The following is an 18,765-nucleotide window of genomic DNA, read 5'->3' on the forward strand; positions in this document are numbered from 1 at the left end:
CAATCTCATGAAATTGGGAATTAGATACATACATGATGTGGTAGATAATCAGAGCTATGTTTTATCTTTTCCTCAGACCACTGCTCCCTATGCATTGGGAATGCACCATAGGTCGATATGGAAGAAAATTGCTGATTTGTTACATCCTTTTCTACCTGTTCCCCCTGTGGCTGAAACAGACAGGCTTATGGATTGGCAATTGCAACCCTCTGCTACATGCTCTCATCCTATTCCACTACCTGCCTTGACCTCCATCAAAACCTACAGGCTTCTTCAGCCTGCAGTCACAAATTTGGGAAACATTTTTGGTTATTTGGCAGATTTATGAGGTCTTTGTCTCAATACTCACTATTTCTCTCGTGGGTGAGATATTGGGCTCTTTGGACAATCTGGAGTGAGTATAATTTGGCATACTTGGGTCGGCAGATTTACAAGTCATATGAATCTTTCCGAGCCTCATTGCGGCAATCCTTATATGATGCCTGCCATGAGGGTGATATAGATGCTTCTTGCATAGAGCTTTTCTTTTTATGTTTCTGATCTTTGGGATACTCTCCATTTTGGAGATTTCCCATCTTGTAAATTTATGAGCATATAAATACATCACTGGATATTACTTTAAAAAAAAGTGTGTGTGCACATGTGTATTGAATATGCCAAATACACACATCAGGATGTTTTGATCATGCAGATAGATATTGAAAAATCATTTGATACGGTTAGATGGGATTTCATTGCAAATGTCATGTAGATGTTGGGTTTCGGATATAGAATGCAAAAGGTGGTTTATTGGCTTTATGATGGTGGCACAACATCTTGTCTTCTATTTGATGCTCTCTCTTCCTCGGTCATTAGGATGCTCTGTTTGTCGTTAGGCCAATCTATGGGCTATACATAGGTGCCATCCATTCCTTGTTATGTGCCTTGTAGGCCTACTTCTAGGCAGCTAGGACACATGGTACACTTAGCACATGTGCCAGTTAGTACAATTAGTACTACTATGACACCGTGTCCTAGGGATTTGTTATATTGGGTGTACTTTGTAATCATTTCATGATTGCAACAATTCATTACAGTAGTACGGTTTTCTCCATTGCCTCCACCTCCATTGCTTCCATCTCTTGCCCCAGCTTACAGTGGTATCAGAACAGGTCAGGGATCCTCTCCTCAACCATTTACAGCCACCCCAAGCTCTGAGCTCTCCATTCGGCTGTTTGGCGGCTTGTACGGAAGTTGATTAGCAATTTCCCAAGGCGCCCTTCACACGTGTGACCACCCGGGGCCTCTCCAAGGTGTTTCTTACTTCCTTAGATCACAAGTCCCCTCTGCCTTCTTAGACTCTTAATCACCATATCTCTCCTTCAACTCATCATGTTCTTCGTTTCTACACTGCACCTAATGTGCAGGTAACCTAAAGTTAGAGACACCCTTGGGGTGTGTCTATAAATATGAGCCATGGACTTATATTTAGGGATCCCATGGGGATGGACTCCTTGAGACACTAGGACCTAGAATAGGCCTAAGCCTAGTCAATCCCTACACCTAGATTGGTGGTATTTGTGGTATGGCCCATGGGACGCAGATGCTTTGGAGAGGACATGGGCTTGTGCTGGCCTAGCCTTAGCTCAGTGGAAGATCCAACAGCATACACACACACACACACACACCTTTGTAAGACTAGAATAAATCCAATCATACAAATTTAGATTTTTTGTTGTTCTAAAGACCAAAAATCTACACTGAAAATACATAAGCATATCCTTATGTATTTGTTGGGCTTCAATGCCTAGAAGAAAAAAATATTTTGGAATCAGCAAATCAATAATAAAGCACCACCCGTATGGAAGAAGTGGATTGATATATGTTTCATTTCGCTTCTGCAGCTCGCCATCCCTTCCCTCTTCTTTGCTTTGGCATGTTCCTGGCGGGCCTCCTGTTTGTGGGGGATTGGGTCCATCCTTCGTGAGTGACAGCTTTTCCTAAGCGGTCTGATTGGCATCTTTTTCCACAAAGAGCTGGGTGCTGTTTCCTAGCATTGGCGATGCAGGAAATATAGTTTTCCTTTACTGGTTCATGCTGATTTTGCACCAGTTTGCTGCAGCTAAACGATTTTTGGTGATGGGCTGCTGATTTTAGCATGTTCCCGGCCTATGGGGTGATTGTGGTTGTGCATGCCTCCCATGTGGACGACATGCAAGTCTCATCCAGGGATATTTGTCTTTTATGCATGCATTGCATGGCTCCTACATGCCTCTTTTTTACAAGTGGCAGTCATGCACAAGTGCGCATGCGTGCCACATGCAAAAGTTGCATGTGTGGGTAGCAATTCATGTGGGACTAGAAGTGTCCGTGCATAAAAGGAGTCATGATGCTCTTTGGTAGGCAAGCATGCTTGGATTTTAATGGCATGCCCAAGATGATACCATGTGTTGCGTATGATATGTACAGCACGAGTACCGGTACATTGTGCAGTATGGGAAAATTTTTAAGGTACATTATGTACACCGGTTTTGTAAATTATTAATTTTTTCCCAAAAAAAGAGAGAGGGGAGGGACAGGAGGGAGGGGGGGAGGGAGAATGGATGTGCATGGTCCTGCCACATGCTTGGTGTAACACACTTCACATTTTTGGAATAGTGTGGTTGCGATTTCCAGATGAATGCTACACCACACCTTTCATTAAAAGGCACCTTTCTCACATTTATGGGCTACAAGGTAGTCACCCTTCTTCTTCAACTTGCTACTTCACCCTTATAGCTCACATTTGGAGCTTGATTCTCACCCCTCCACCTCTCCAATTGCTCTCAAACTTGGTGCTCCCCTATACGAATCATATTCTATCTCTATCTTCTCTCTATTTCTCAAATTGAGAAGGTGTCACATGCACCCCTGCACTTGGGTGCAACGAGACACACTGGCTACATCGACAAGCGCATTATAGTTCTCTGATAGGAGATTTTGTTGTATGTTGTGACCCCTTTGTGTGCCCTTTTCAGGGACAGTCAGGTACAAGCTACATAGGCCAGTCTCTCAGCCTTAGGTCAAGTCAAAAGATCAGTCCTTGTTCACTGGTACCCATTGGAGAACAATAGGGTAGAGCTTCCATCTTAGGATTATAAATAGGTCTAGGTCCAGCCTAGGATAGGACCCCTTCTGGGCCCCCTCGGGACTGGAACTATGAAGGGAAATGGGCTGGGGGAGGGCTGCCTGTATAGGCTACCCTGCAGCCCTCCCTAGGTTGGCTTTTATGGGGCCAAGGGCCCAACCAACCAGCCCAAAAAGCCTCCTGAAAAGACAGCCAGTTTGGCAGGTTGGCTCAGCCCTCCAGGACCTATAAATAGGGGGCCTACAGGCCCTCATTCCTCATTCAGTCCTCCAGCCTTCAGCACTCCAAACAGCTCCCCTCCAGCCCCTCTTGTGCAGCACTGAACACCTCTAGAGTGTGGCCTCTGATCAGGCTCAGCTCTTGGCCTCAATTCAGCCACCCTGGAAGGTGTCTACACAGCACAACAGTCAGGGATTCAGAACAGCAAACCGAGTAAGGTTTGGGTACTGTTTCAGCAGCTCTTTGCAGTTCTCTTTACAGTTTTGCACAGCTCACTTCTCAGCTCTATATCTCAGTCATATCTCAGCTCTCTTTTAGAATCTATTACTCCTCTCTCACTCACGCAATAACCCTGCATCCCAGTGGACAACACAAGCCTCTTCCTTGCCTTGCAGAAGTGCCCTACATCGTCAATGTGGACAACATCAAGGTCTCAGTATTGGTTGGCGTTGCCTCTCAAGTGTTTGGGTTTGCAATACGTGTGCATAGTGTACTCTTCAAAAGCGCATTTCCATGCTCTCTCGAAGAGTGTTATTTGTATCTTTCAGTTCTCCAAGTACAAAGCGAATTCTCCCCTGTCCACCCGCTCCCAGTGTCCCCGGCCCTCCTCCTGGTAGTCCACATGGCCAAGACACTCTCCCGAACATTAGTCTATGATGGAGAATACATAGGTAGGGGCCGAGTTTGCAACGGGCTTGCCCCTTGTTGATGGCTGGAGCTAATTCTCAAACGCTTGAAATAGTCCACATTGAGTTGGTCCTCCACTGTCATAATGACTCGGGCTACATACTGGCGGGGCACATACCCAACATTCTTCTTGAGCCCGATGAACTCGGACAAACTCAACTCTGACAGGTTTAACGATCTGCCATCACGACCGAGATAACAAAGCTAGACACACAGAGAGAAGGTTGTGAGGGAAGCTATAGGTGAGTAATAGATTGGCTTGATCAGGACAAGAAGCTCAAAGGGATGGATGGAGGTGAAAGAACGAGAGCGCACAGAGTATCTGAGAGGTAGTTGTGGAAGATGATGAAGATGATAATGATTATGTATATTGAATGTGCAATTGGTATCAGTTTTCATCAGTGGAGCTTATGGTCAACTGTAGTAGTTTAAAATCTGCAACTGCAGTGCCCGTCAAATCAGTAGTTGCATGGATCTCCCTTACTTTAGGATGATGTCTTTGCATTAATAAGCCCTTAACATTAATCATGCCACATGGCGGCACACGATGCACTTGGACTTTCATGGTCAAGACAGATCACCAAGCCCTTAAGTGGCTCCAAACAATGCCTAGTTCACAATGAAGTGATCGGCAGCAACGACAAAGCCAAATATTCTAGAAGTTTAGGGAAATGATTGAGTACGTCTCTGGCAAAAACAACCCCGTAACAAATGCTCTAAGTCAGAAAGGTTGAATCCAAACCATTGAGAAGGCCAATGTGCTCGAAATCCAAGGAAAGGACCGTGATAGTATGAAGACACAATACGAGGATTCTGAAGAGTTTGGCACACAATTCCAGTTAGCCATGACTCTTGTTCCAGGCCATTACTCAGTAGAGGACGGTTGCCTTTTCTATAACAAAATATTATGTCTACTTAAAGACAAACGGTAGTTACTTCTTCATGATGCCCATGACACCCTTACCGGTGGCCATCCAGGTATCATTGGTACTTTGGAGAAGTTAGAGCACTATTTCTATTGGCCAAAGATGTGGAAGGACGTATATGACTATGTCCAGAATTGTCAAATATACCCAAAGGTCAAGGCTTTCCACAAGAAGGCGACTAGCTTACTTATGCCATTGCCAGTCCTAGACGGTCCCTTCCAAGACATAAGCATGGAGTTCGTGGGACCACTTCTAGCATCCGCAGGTACGCGTAATACTCAGTGTCTTACAACTGTTTGTCGCTTTAGTAAAGATTGTATGCTTATTCCCTGCAAACAAGCGACCAGCGTTGAAGGCATAGCTCGTTTGTTCATGAAGTATTGGTATCCCATTGGAGGGTTGCCAAGGACCATCACATCTGACAGGGTCTAAATTGACGTCTTATTTTTTCCGGGCCTTGTTTGATGATTTTGGTACTAAGCTACAGATGTCGAGCACTTTCCATCCGCAATCAAATGCAGAGATGGAAAGGTATAATAATATGGTGTTTGATATTTTAAAATCATATTGTCATAATGCTTAGGGAAAGTGGGAGCAATTTCTTCCGCTTATGTAATGTATGCGTTATATGGTCCCTTGTGATCTTGCGCTCGGTCGTTATAGATTAGTAACAGCATTGGTGAGGAATATCAAATAGTGTGCATGCAGAAGAGTGCCATAAAGTCGTGTTTGTGAAAGGAGAGGCGTTTGTCACTCCAGAAACTTCCGCCAAAATTCCAGTTACTAAACAAAATGTTTAGGGGCATAAGAGGGCCATAGAGTTTTGTCTGTGAGAGGAGAGGGGCTCCGTCGCTCGAGAAACTTTCACCAAAAGTTCTTAGAGTCAGTAACTCCTCATTCTGGCGAATGAAGCATGCTTCTTCCGGCGGACCAAACAATGATATCGGATATCATTTTTGCCTCACTCTAAAGGTGATGCTTAGTCTCGGATCTAAGTTGATGGTGTAGAGCCTTACACCCATCATCGTACCAGCTATAGCTGGGTATTGAGCCAGAGGCAAAAGTGTACGTGTTTCAACGAATAGTATGGGGTAGAAGGCCTACATCTTGAACCAAGCCCTTGTATGATGATTTTTTTTTTCATTGTTTCTATGCTCTTCCAATATTTGGCAATTATCATAGGGTAGACTTGGAAGGGGAGAGATAGGGTGGGAAGGAGGGAAATTCTGATCTCTTGAATGTCTTTGATGAGCAAGTGTGAATGTTCAATTGCATGCATGTTATGTGATCGTATCCGTGCAAGCATTGTGAGGCTATCCTTACGCCCAAAAACAGGGAGGTAAGACTCCCTTGAGACGATTGGATGCTTGAGAATTGTGTATTTCGCACACACACCTCTCTCTCTCTCTCACACACACACACCTTTTTTTTTTTTTTGGGGGGGGGGGGGGGGGGGGGGGTTTTGAAATCCACAAGAAGCAGCCCACCCCCGCCCTCCCGCCCCAAAAAAAGACGCACACTTTTTTGTGAAATCCATGTATGCTTATATTACAAGAAGCAGTCGCACCCCCCCCCCCCCCCCCCCCCCCCCTCACCCCCTCCTCACCCACCCACACACATACACACCTTTTTTTTCGTGTAAAAGTACCTTTCATTAAGAAGAATGTGCATTCATAGCTGTCCCACACACACACCCACACCCACCTGCAAACCATGGGAATGAGCAGATGCAACCAAATGCGTAGGAGGCTCCAAATAGTTGTGTGAGTTAGGAGGGACAAGGTTGTCCTTCCAGGGTCCAATCCCCACAACATACTTTTTTATGTAGTCAAGGTATTTGTCTGAAGTGATTTCCCAGAATGACTGCACACAAAACAAATATGTGGTCACCTTTGGTGCAAAAGACCCCAAAAAAATGCCAAGATTTATGAGTCAGGACAAGATCCTCTGAAGTAACTGTTAAAAGATTTATCTCTATATCTAGATGAGTGCACAAACATGCCCAATTTCATATATATATATATATATATATAGGAGCAAAAACAACTGTAGCTCATTGTTTTGTGTAGATCACCCTCAAAATTAAAAATAAACAAGCATCGGTGCAAAATGTTGAGTGATGACCATAATATCGCTAGTTGTTCTCACACAGGGTATGTCTATGTGCACACATAAGCATATGACTATACTAGGGGTTCCCTAGTATAATTTTGCTACTAATTATGGAAGACTTGGTTAAGATGAATGGAAAGATGTCTAATCAAGTAAGAAGCATAGTGCGTTGCTTATCAAAGAGTTAAGCATCTGTTATGCTCATGTGCCGAAGAGATAAGGTAAAAGATGGATCGATAAGGCCGGTAAATGCATGTTTATTGGTACAGTGAGCAGGATAAGTCTCACATCGAGTCAAAGAAAATCATAGTGAGCAAGAATGCACTCTTCAAAGAGACAAAGAGAGCCACTATGCAGTCTGAGAAATGCAGCCAGATTTTAATGTGGACAAGACATAGCAGGATGGGTATAATCCTGTGACTGATTCAAGAACCAAAAGAAGGTTTGGCACAGCAACAAACTCAGCCGGCTCAGAAAGAACAGCAGCAACAAGACTTTCCGCAGCAGAAAGATGTAAAAGGGACAAGAGGACACAGTATGCAAACTTATAAAATCACTCTATGGTCTCAAGCAGGCACCAAGGTCATGGTATACAAAGATTGATGCCTACTTTAAGACATTTGCTTTGCAAAGTCCACATCAGACCCCAATCCTATGTACTGCAAAAGAATGATAGCATCAGCTTTGTCAATCTTCATGCGGATGATCTTATCATTTCAAGCAATCGCATTGGACAGCTCAAGGCTGCACATTGCATGAGTTTGAGATGACACATGTGCAACACTTGCACCATTTATTAGGCGTAAAAGTGTGGAAGCAGACAGATGATATCTCTGTGAACTAGGCAAAAGTAGTTAAGGTTTACTTGATAAGTTTTTCCTGCAGGAACAAAACCAATTTTTACACCCATGGAGATGGGGCTGAAATCGGATGCTAGCCAGATGTGGATTGCCATGCTCTAGAGGGAGGCCTAGGGGCAGCTTAACTTTTACTTAATAACCACTAGAACACTGTTTCCTATGTTGTGAGTTAAACTAGCCAATACATGGCACATCCCAAGGCCAACCATTGGAAGGCAGCAAAATTATCCTCAAGTACAAGAAGAGTACTATAGATATTTATGGCAGATGTGTATTCTACATCGGAAAAGAAAGAACCATTGCTCTCTCATGCACTAAGGATGAGTACATGGAAGCCGCTACTGCAGTGTGAAGCCCTCTAGGTTTAAAGGTTAGTTGGTGGTTTTGCTAAACCAGATTTGGTTCTGATAACCAATCATGCATTGCTTTGACCAAGAATGGACCATTTCAAGACCGAACACATAGTTATCAACACCATTTCATCAGTGAAGAGGTGGAGGATAATCAAATTCAAGTGATCCATTCTTTTGTAAAGGACATCCAGCAAACATCTTCACGGTAGAGGAATATTAATTTCTTCCAGGCATCTTCTTAATCTTCATTCGTAAAAGGGATTGATGTTTATATGATGTCACAAAGAATTAAGTAGTCTCAGCTTGTGTACAATTACGTTGCAACATGAGGGGGAATATGGCTAACACCCTCATTGCTTGTAATAATTAAATGATGGTTCAAAAGTGCAGCCATATTTTAGGGCAGATGAAGAAGATAAAAGAGCAGAGGCTGCTTCCCTACTTCTGTCACCCAAAAGTGATCCCCCCTGAGAACCAAAAAGAAGAATTTGCAGCGCTCTTGCCCCCCCCACAGGAAAAACAACAGAAAAAACAATTGCACCAGCCCAAAAAGCCAAGAAGATCCTGAGATTTATCCAGATGGTATGTAAAGGCAGTGGAGGACGCAAAATTGCAGAACATTTCTAAGGGCAACAAAAAAAGTGTGCAAATGCAGCCCTCATGATGCATGTGTTGGGTAATGTTGACCCTCAGAGTTTTATTCAAGTAGATAAGCATGTGCATTGGAAGAATGCCATAAATAGAAACCAGATGCCATTGTCAAGAATAACACAAAGCACTTGTTGATCTTCCACTTGGAAAGAATGTGGCATGATGTAACAGGGCATACAAAAAGAAAGTCAAAGCAAATGCATTCATTGACAAGCAGAAAACAAGACTAGCTGCCAAAACGTAATCCCTAAGAACAGGGGTTAGATTAGTGCTAACCATGGCAGCACACTTCTCATGGCCACTGAGGCAAAATAAACGTCAAATAAATTGTCTTCAATGGAGACTTGTATGAAGGGGTATATTTGGAGCAGACACTTGGCTTTATGCAGAAGGAACAAGAGCTCTAGATAGTGGACCACAAGAAACTTAAAAGTCACTTTATGGAGTTAAGCAAACACTAGATCGTGGAACACCAAGAGAGATTCCTCTTCCAGACATATGACATGGAAAAGGCCAAATCAGATCCAAACCTCCTGTTTTACAGACAATTGACAGCTTCATTTGTGCCATTCTCAATGTGAAGGATTTGGGCTCTTTTAGTTTAACGATATTTAGTTGACTCGTGCTCTCTGGATGTTCCCCACTCTCCTTACAGACTTGCACATGCCTCAGTGGTTACTATTTGGGAGATTTCAGCAAGCATTTCAATGTGGCATATTCGGAGATCCAGATGCACAGAGGCTCTTGATGGCTCCCATGTTCACCCTTCACACACATTGACTAGTATTTGGACACATATTGTACATACTTCGACGACCATTTGGTTGATCATGCAGCAGTCTTCCTGGGTAGCTCCTGCCAGGAGTCCTCAAGGAGTGGAGTGGCCCCCCGTTTCTCTTGGAGCCCAGCACAGGTTTGTGGCACGTTCAGCCTCGCATGCTGTACTTCTACCATGAGCATTGGTTTTTCATACTTAATAGAATTTCATTGGGGAAAAAGAAAGAATGTGCATCAGTTGGAATAAAAACAGCCTTTGTAAATGGAGATTTAGAAGAAAAAGTTTTTGTGAAGTGGTGTCTGGTCAGAAAACCAGGGTATGTAAGCTAGGAAAAGCACTTTATGGTCTCAATCAAGCTCCTAGAGCTTGGTATGAAAAGATACATGCCTACCATGTGTTCTACTTGTGCTCATTCTTTTTTTTGCCGAAAAAACAGAGCTGATTATATTGCTTCGAAAAAACAGGAATACATGGGGTCAGTTTTGCAGCTGACGGGGCTGCGTTCACAAATCGGACGCAGCCCTAAGAGGAAACAAAAAGCTCTCTCTCAAGGAGGGATCAGGCGGGTGTGAATAAACAGCCAGAGAGGCGGTGAGTAGCGCCACTGAAGGCCCTGAGATGTATGCTCAAAGAAGAGGCCCTGCGTATCCCAATCACAGAGGAAACGTCTCTGCTTCTCCCGGCCAGCCTGGGAATCCCCCTGGATCTGGTCCCACTCGCCTCTGAGCATGTGGATAATCTCGCTCCAGATGTCGGCCATGACCTGGGCAGTCGAAAGAGAGGTACCTCCGAGGACCTGCGCGCAGCGCGAGGTCCAAATGTGCCATCCGACGATGCTGCTAATAATCTCCCAGACTGGCTGCCTCAACTAAGAACCTGTGTCCACCTCTGCCAAGTGCTGCGGGATGCCCTCAAGCGGCCCCCAAGTCCCCTGTGTGATGAGGAATATAGGGTCCTGCGGGTCTGCCTCGAACAACTGGTGATAGCCAGGTGTGGTGTTGCACCAGCAGAACGCGCCCCAAGTGATCAAACCTAACTCCGGTGCTGCACGAGAAAGGATCCCGAAGGCTAACCTCCACACATCCTGGGCGCGAGTGCAGCTCCATAGGCAGTGCTTTGGTGACTCCTCGTCCTCATGACAAATCTGACAGAGTCCTTCCTCACCAATCTGCCGCAACGAGCTCCCCACTGGAAGTCCCTTGTGGGCAAGTAGCCAAAGGAAGTAGGAAATCTTCCGCGGCCGCCAGCTCTCCCACAAGGCCTTCCAGAAGGCCTACAAAAATAGCCTGGAAATACCCTGAGCATACCAACTGGGCCGCTGGGTGGGCGGTCTGCTCTGCATCCTCTCGAGAACGCTCCTGCCCAATTTCGTGCTATAGGCGAAGAAAGGGGTCGGCCCCTAATCTACCACAACCTCTGGCCATCTCCACTCTCCTGGGTCCCAGTCAAGCTCTGAAAGGGCCCGCCCCTCCCAAAGCCAGAGACGCCACCCCTGCAGCTGATCCTGCTCAACTCTAGGATCAATCCGCCAAACCTTTCCCATGAGGCCTACGACACGAACCCTCTGCCACGAGAGAAGGGGGTCGATGAGCGCACCCTCTCTCCTGAGTCGGCCGTCCCCCAAAACGGTGAAGGAGATAGAGGTGTCGCCCAGCCGGCCTGTAACAACCAGTGGGATGCCACGAGGGGTGAACTGCCCAAGCCAACGGGCATCACCAGGCATGAGGGTCTGAATCTCTGCTGGAACCAACCATCCGGCAGGAATCGCTCCATCTATCTCTGTACGCCTCGCCTGAGCTCCACGGACACCCCCGGCTGCGGCTGCTAGAGCAGCAGTCTCCAAGTGTCTGTAAGTGTCCCTCCAAACTCGAAGGGACCGGGCGGGCCCCCGCATCCAGTCATCCCACGAGATATGCGACCTCTCCCCCAGCTGAAGGCCCAAGGCATCTCTGACCTGACCGTTCCAGATGAGCGGCTGGCGGTCGATCTCCTCCTGACTGCTAGGAGGCAACTGGATGAGACTGAGACGAAGTCGCCTCCAAACCGTGAGCAGGCTACGAATGAGCGGGAAACGGGGGCGGGTAAGCGGTGCAGAGGTGAAGATCCACCTGAGGGACGGTAGCCACTCCCCTCCTCGGCATGGGGTGCAAGAACTAATCCCCTGCTAAAGTAACATCGGCTAAAGTAACATGGAGTCAGGCCCTGCTGGGCAAGTTAGTTATCCAGAGATCCCCTACTAAAGTAACTAACTTGCCCAGCAGGGCCTGACTCTGGAGCTCTGGATCAATGACCCCCAAGCCACCCTCAGCCTGCGGAAGAATGACTGTTTGCCAGGCTACCCTGGCTCTGGTATCTCTGAGACCATCCCCTCCGAACCACAGGAAATTCCGAACCATCCTCCTGAGCTGTGCCACGCAAGATCTCGAGAAGCACCAACAAGAGGCCACATACCAAGCCGTGGCCAAGAGAACTTGATTGACCACAAGAGCACGTCCTGCAAGAGAGAGCTTAGCAGTGCTCCAAAAAGCCAGCTTCCGTCGTATGGAATCTAGCACTGGGAGAAACTGCTGAGCTGGCGTGATGTCCAGGCCGACCTGAAAACGGAGATATCTAGTAGTTTGCCCCCGCGGAATCCATCTGAAGCCCAAAAACCTCCCCCACTGTGAGCAAGCCCCAAGGTCTATGAGAAAACCAACTGATTTGTTCCAGTTGATTTTCGCACCGGCTGCCGAACAGAAGACCTCTAAGGCCAGCCTCACCCTCTCCAGCGTCATCTCATCATCCTGAACATAAAGCGCCGTGTCATCTGCATACTCCGAGTCCAGGAGCTCAGTGTCCTCCCTGATGGGAAGGCGAACACCCCGAATCCCTGTCGACCTCGCACGAAGAAAGTGCGTCAGCGCCTCAGCAAAGAAGAGAAACAGGTACGGGCAAGTGGGCAACCCTGACGCACTGATCTCTCCAATTGAAATCGCTCTCCCATCCTGCCGCCGATGATGACCCTGCTGGAAGCTGTCCTGTATAACGCTGAGATACCCTGAATCCATCCCACTGGGAATCCAAGTCTCTCCAAAGTACCCTCCAAGAAGGACCAGTCCACTCGATCGTAAGCCTTCTCAAAGTCGAGAAGTAGGATGGCTAAGTGGAACCCGCTATGCTGAGCCCACTTCGTCGCCTCTGAGAAGGTGAAGACATTATCCAGGATACTGCGATCCGGGATAAAGCCTGTCTGAGTGTCATGAATGAGGTCAGGAAGTAGTGGCCGAACTCTGGCGCTGATCATTTTGGCAAGGATTTTATAGGCAGTGGTGAGGAGAGTGATCCGGCGCCACTGATGGATCTCCTGCCGATCTCCCCCCTTCGGGATGAGGCAGATCAATCCCGAAGAGAGGCTCTCTGGCATATGCCCGCTGCTAAAATCTTCTGGAGGGCTGCAAGGAGGGGCTGATGGATCTGATCCCAGAATGAAGTGAAAAAGGCTCTAGAGAGCCCATCCTCACCAGGGCATTTCTGCCCATCGATGGCCATCAAGGCCTCCTGCATCTCGACAGTGGTAAACGGTGCCATCAGCGTCGTCTGCATGCTGGTGGGCTGAACAAGGGCCGAAATGTGCCTCCACACCTCCTCGCGGGAACGTCTGGTACGGGGGGCAAGCTACTCCTGCTGGAAAAGAGTCCTGTAGAAGTCGGTAGCCAACCCCATGACCTCCTCCTGGTCGGTAATGATGTGGCCATCCGCTATCCTAAGACTCCGGATCTGGTCACCTGCTGCCCTCTGGTCATGCGTCCTGAAGAACTCTCTGCTCATCCGGTCGCCCTTCCTAGCCTAGTAGGAGAGGGAGGCGTGATAAGAAAACTCCGAGAGACGCTGGAGAGTCTCCTCAAGAAGGGCTCTGGCTCGGAGGGCTTGGATCCGAAGCTCCTCCGCCGAACCCGGAGCTGCCTACTGGAGCCGCTGAATGGAGGCGAGGTCCCTACGAAGAGCTCTCTCTCTGCCCCACCACTCCTGACGAACCTAAAGGGCTACTAGCTAGCAAATCTGGCTGGACTCCTGCAGAGCCTGCGCCACCGACTCTGCCAGATCCACGCACTCGCCCCAATCTCTGTCCCAAAGGCTACCGATACTACTGCGCACCTCCTCCCTAGAGAAGATGGAATCAGGAATCCTCCACGAACGGGGGGGAAGGGACTGAGCTGCCGAGTCTAGTGTCAAGAGCACTAGCGTGTGGTCGGAGAGTGTCGTCCCTCGCAATACACCCACCTGACCACCTCTGCTCATGGCCCAATCACTGACATAAAATCTGTCCAATCTCTCCAGGAGTCTGCCCCCTTCCCTGCGGAAACCCCACGAGAAGTCTAAGCTCCCGTGCCATCGGCGGAAGGACGGGTCTCTCCAGCTGTCCCTCCCTCCTGTCGCAAAGAGAAAGGAGTCCCAAGCGGACTGCTCTGCCTGAGCTATACCTGTAAACTCTGGTCCTCTGCCCTGTTGGTCCTCCAAGGTATCCAGATTTGTCACGATCTGTGACGTATTCATTTCTCTTTCTAGACTAATGGATGGTATGATGAATGGACACTTGTGGAAGGGTATGCCTTTTCGACGAAACACTTCCTAAGAGGCACAACTCTTGCCCTTTCGATGGGACACTTCCTTATGAGGCACAACCCTTCACAAGAGACATTCTAATGAAGAGACATTCCTATTGTAATGTACCCTCTCATCAGGGGTCACACCCTTCACAAGGGGTACACACCTCTTCATGCACATACCTTTTGGAGTACACACCTTTTCATGTGTGACTCTTCACTCTCTATATAAGAGAGGCCCAATTGTATGGATGACAATCACATCCACCCTACAGATATTCAAGCAATACAGTTATTCTTTGCTCTCTACTATCTCAGGCTCTTTTCTGTTCCTTAGCACAGTTCTAAATATAGTAAATCTAGGATTTCTTACAGTGGTATCAGAGCAAAATTCGCTCCTGCCTGTAGGAAATGCCCCCCACCTTCTAGCGCTCATCTGATACATTTTTGCCGCTAGAAGGACATCCGTGCACATTGTGCATGGAAGAGATGGAGAGGATGAGCGTAAAATTTTTAAACGCCTACCTGGCCTAAAGTCATCCTCGCCTCTCCATCTCCCTCACATCACAAGTTGATGTGAATGGACACGACCACAATCGTGTCCTTTCAGGTGCTTGGGCTGTCCCAAAACCAAGGGACGCACCTTTTCCACCATGGGACACACCTTTTGGTGACGAGTCTCGACTCCTCACTCATGGGACATACCCCATCGTGGGCAAAGGGACATACCTATTCATGCAGGGTCGTACCCCTTTTAACAATAGGGACATATCCCCTCATGAACAGGTGCACCTATTCCAAGGGTCACACCCCTTCGAATAGGCACACCTCCTAGGCCCCAAGTACCTACAAAAGGGTACCTAGAGGGGTAAAAAAGGGAAAAAAATAAACCCATCCCCTATCCCTAGGTTTACCCTAGCTACCTAGGGTTAACTAAACCCCCCATTTGATTTTTGGGGCAATTAACCCATTAGGCAGCCCTAGCTAAAAGTCGCAGCCTCTCCTTCAACAAAAAAAAACTGTACGGATTTCCATACCTTCTGCACCAGCCGTACAGCCTGCGCAGCCAGCCGTACAGCCCTGCGCCATCTTTCCGTACCTCCCTGCGCAGCCAGCCGTACAAGCCAACCGTACAACTAGCCGTACAACCAGCCGTACCCCCTGCACGCTGCTAGCCCTGGTTATTCCCGCCAGTCTGTACCGTACAGTCGTACGGTCAGCACCGCTCTTCATCAGCCTGCGCTGCCAGTCCCTGTTCCCTGCGCTGCCAGTCCCTGATTACTGCCAGCCCTTGCCTTGCCATTTTCGCTAACAGTCCACTCACTATTTGCAGCCCTGGATACCACTTTTCCTGACAGCCTGCTGCCCTCTCCTTGTTTCGCCATTTTCACCCTGCCATTTCAGCACCAGTTGCAACTATTCTCGCGATGAAGACAGCCCGTTGACAGCCCGAACCATACAAGCCTCGAGCACTCCTCGCAAAACACTGCAACATGGACCTCCGGACAACGATTTGCAGCCTTCTTCTACGCAATAACTTGGCAGACTAAAGCATTGCCAGGTGGAGTCTTTCCAATCTGCTTCTTAAGGATTCTCTTTAACAAATTACAGCAAATGAAAGAATCCACATTAAAGCATGGAAACCCCTGGTAATTCACCCGGCCTTTCAAGGACACCTCAGGCACCTGCTACTACACAATATCGTGTTCAAATTGCACAGCCAGCCCATTTTGGAGCCTTTGCATCTTGGGTCTTTTGTGTCACGTGCCCTCCGAGTGACTTGGACCACATCCTCTACCTTCTGCGTGAGGCACCTCAGTTACATTATTTCCTCAGCACAGTACAGGTTGTGTTCCACGAGACACGAAGATATCCGGAACACGATATTCCTCAGGAGTTTGCTGTTCATTTTTGGAGAGAGTTTTACCCTTCACCTTCGGCATCTCCAGGGTACTCTCCACCTCCTTCAGCTCCCGGATATCCTCTGGTAATTCACCCGGCCTTTCAAGGACACCTCAGGCACCTGCTACTACACAATATCGTGTTCAAATTGCACAGCCAGCCCATTTTGGAGCCTTTGCATCTTGGGTCTTTTGTGTCACGTGCCCTCCGAGTGACTTGGACCACATCCTCTACCTTCTGCGTGAGGCACCTCAGTTACATTATTTCCTCAGCACAGTACAGGTTGTGTTCCATGAGACACGAAGATATCCGGAACACGATATTCCTCAGGAGTTTGCTGTTCATTTTTGGAGAGAGTTTTACCCTTCACCTTCGGCATCTCCAGGGTACTCTCCACCTCCTTCAGCTCCCGGATATCCTCTGGTAATTCACCCGGCCTTTCAAGGACACCTCAGGCACCTGCTACTACACAATATCGTGTTCAAATTGCACAGCCAGCCCATTTTGGAGCCTTTGCATCTTGGGTCTTTTGTGTCACGTGCCCTCCGAGTGACTTGGACCACATCCTCTACCTTCTGCGTGAGGCACCTCAATTACATTATTTCCTCAGCACAGTACAGGTTGTGTTCCACGAGACACGAAGATATCCGGAACACGATATTCCTCAGGAGTTTGCTGTTCATTTTTGGAGAGAGTTTTACCCTTCATCTTCGGCATCTCCAGGGTACTCTCCACCTCCTTCAGCTCCCAGATATCCTCCTCTACAGGTTGTACCTTCTCCAAGTCAGTATTTACATTCTGAAGGCACTCCCTCTCCTGGATATCCTCCTCTTCCGACAGTAGCTCCTTACCCTTTTTCAGATCCGTGGACTCTGCTACCTACCCCTGTCTTATCACGAGCAGTAACACCATTTTCAGAATCTCCAGTGTTACCTCCGACAGGACCTCCCTTACCAGATTTCCACGGGTGGTTCCATCCTGCCTCGCCTGCCCCCTCCAATATGAGCAACCTCAGGGAGCAGCCCGAATCCTCTTTCAAGAATGGTACAAACTAGAGCGCAAGTTCGCGCTTTTCTCACAGGGATTTCCGACATGTCGCACCACTCGCGTGAAGCCTCTCCAGAGATTAAAGAATCAAGTCCCAAAAAGACTCCTGAAGGCAACGTCCAAAGTAAATCTCTATTGCAACTTCAAATATCCCAGCTTCAGGACAGCATCTCTGACCTGGTTCAAAAAGTTCAACAACTCCAAGATTCTCGAAGTCCAGCACATACAGAGGACGACGTGACACAACCCGACGACGATGCGGACTCTTTCCCACCAGAGGTAGAAAACACTGAACTGCGTGCTCTCTACCGATTACTTCAAGCTTCCAAAACTAAACGACTTGACGTCAAACTTCCGGAAGCCTACACTGGTCAACGAAATCGCCGAACAGTTGACCAATGGCTCGCTAAAATGCGCATGTATTTTGACACTGTTGACCTCACGGAAGGCAAAGATATCGCCTTGGTAGCCTCCCTCCTGAAGGATACAGCATTTCTATGGTGGCAAAGACGCTTAAAGGACGGAAAAAGTATGTTAACATGGGAACGTTTTGAACACGTGCTCCGTAAGCAATTTGTACCTGCCAATGCGGACTTCCAAGCACGATCAAAACTTCGACAGTTGGAGCAAACGGGTTCCCAGTCTTCCTATATCTCTCAGTTCACCACATTGGTGCTGGAGATTGATGGTTTAACTGAGGATGATCGCCTTCATGCTTTCATCTCAGGCCTAAATCCCTCGTTACGCATTGATGTTCTTAAAGCAAATATCACCACCACAGATGGCGCTATTGCTTACGTAGAGCGCATTACAGATTTCCTAAACACAGGGAAGGAGAGTGCTAATCGCACACAGAACTCTCCTATGGCCAAAGGTGCTCGCCCTCAAGAAAACACCAGGTTTCGAAAAAACTTTGGTAATCTAGGTCAGCGACAGTCTCAAGATCCCCAAAAGCCTCAGAAATCATTTGCTGGATTCCAACAGAAGCACTCCCCCAAGGATCGTGTTTCTTCTTCTTCACAAAGTCATTACCGACATCCCCAACATAAAGGTGCGGCCACTGACAAGAAGAACAACTCCAGCTCAAAAGCACTTTGTACCATCTGTACAGGCGACCATAGATGGTTCGATTGTCCCAAGCGACCAAAGCAAAATTCTAATATGGAACCTAGCACTTCCCCAAAGGAAGATGCTACCTCAGCACAAGACAAGAAAGGCAAAGCTGTTCGAATGGCGAATACCATCCACCTGAGCCTTGCCAGCAACCCCGAACCTTCCCTGGCTACTCAAGTACTTTGCGTTCAAGGATCGATTCGTGGAACAACGGTCACCATCCTCATCGACAGTGGTTGTTCTCATAATTTCCTAGCCAGTTCTGTGGTCGATAAACTTCGGTTGACCACTAGTCCTAGCCTCATGGACTATCAGATTGAACTCGCAAATGGAACTACTTTCTTGTGCAACACCAGGATCAAAAACTTGTCTTTTCGCATCCAACATTATACGGACAAGTTGAACTTCGACATTATGCCTCTTTCTCG

General features: G+C 47.6%; 1 protein-coding gene across 2 annotated transcripts in view; it reads right to left on the reverse strand.

The window, feature by feature from the left end:
* Positions 1-18,765, reverse strand: part of LOC147891392 (glycerophosphodiester phosphodiesterase GDPD6-like) — a 78,463-nt gene that overhangs the window by 16,603 nt on the left and 43,095 nt on the right. Inside the window, exon 7 of one of the 2 annotated variants that reach the window (XM_087389553.1) lies at positions 6,643-6,801. The exons of the other annotated variant lie outside the window; for it this stretch is intronic. Within the exon in view, the coding sequence (XP_087245679.1) occupies positions 6,643-6,801 (159 nt within the window). The remainder of the gene's footprint in view (positions 1-6,642; positions 6,802-18,765) is intronic. 2 annotated transcript variants of the gene reach the window in all.

The sequence above is a fragment of the Dipteris shenzhenensis genome, chromosome 18, assembly GCF_047967505.1.
Source record: "Dipteris shenzhenensis isolate YYH24624 ecotype China chromosome 18, Dip_SZ_1.0, whole genome shotgun sequence".
Lineage (NCBI taxonomy): Eukaryota > Viridiplantae > Streptophyta > Polypodiopsida > Gleicheniales > Dipteridaceae > Dipteris > Dipteris shenzhenensis.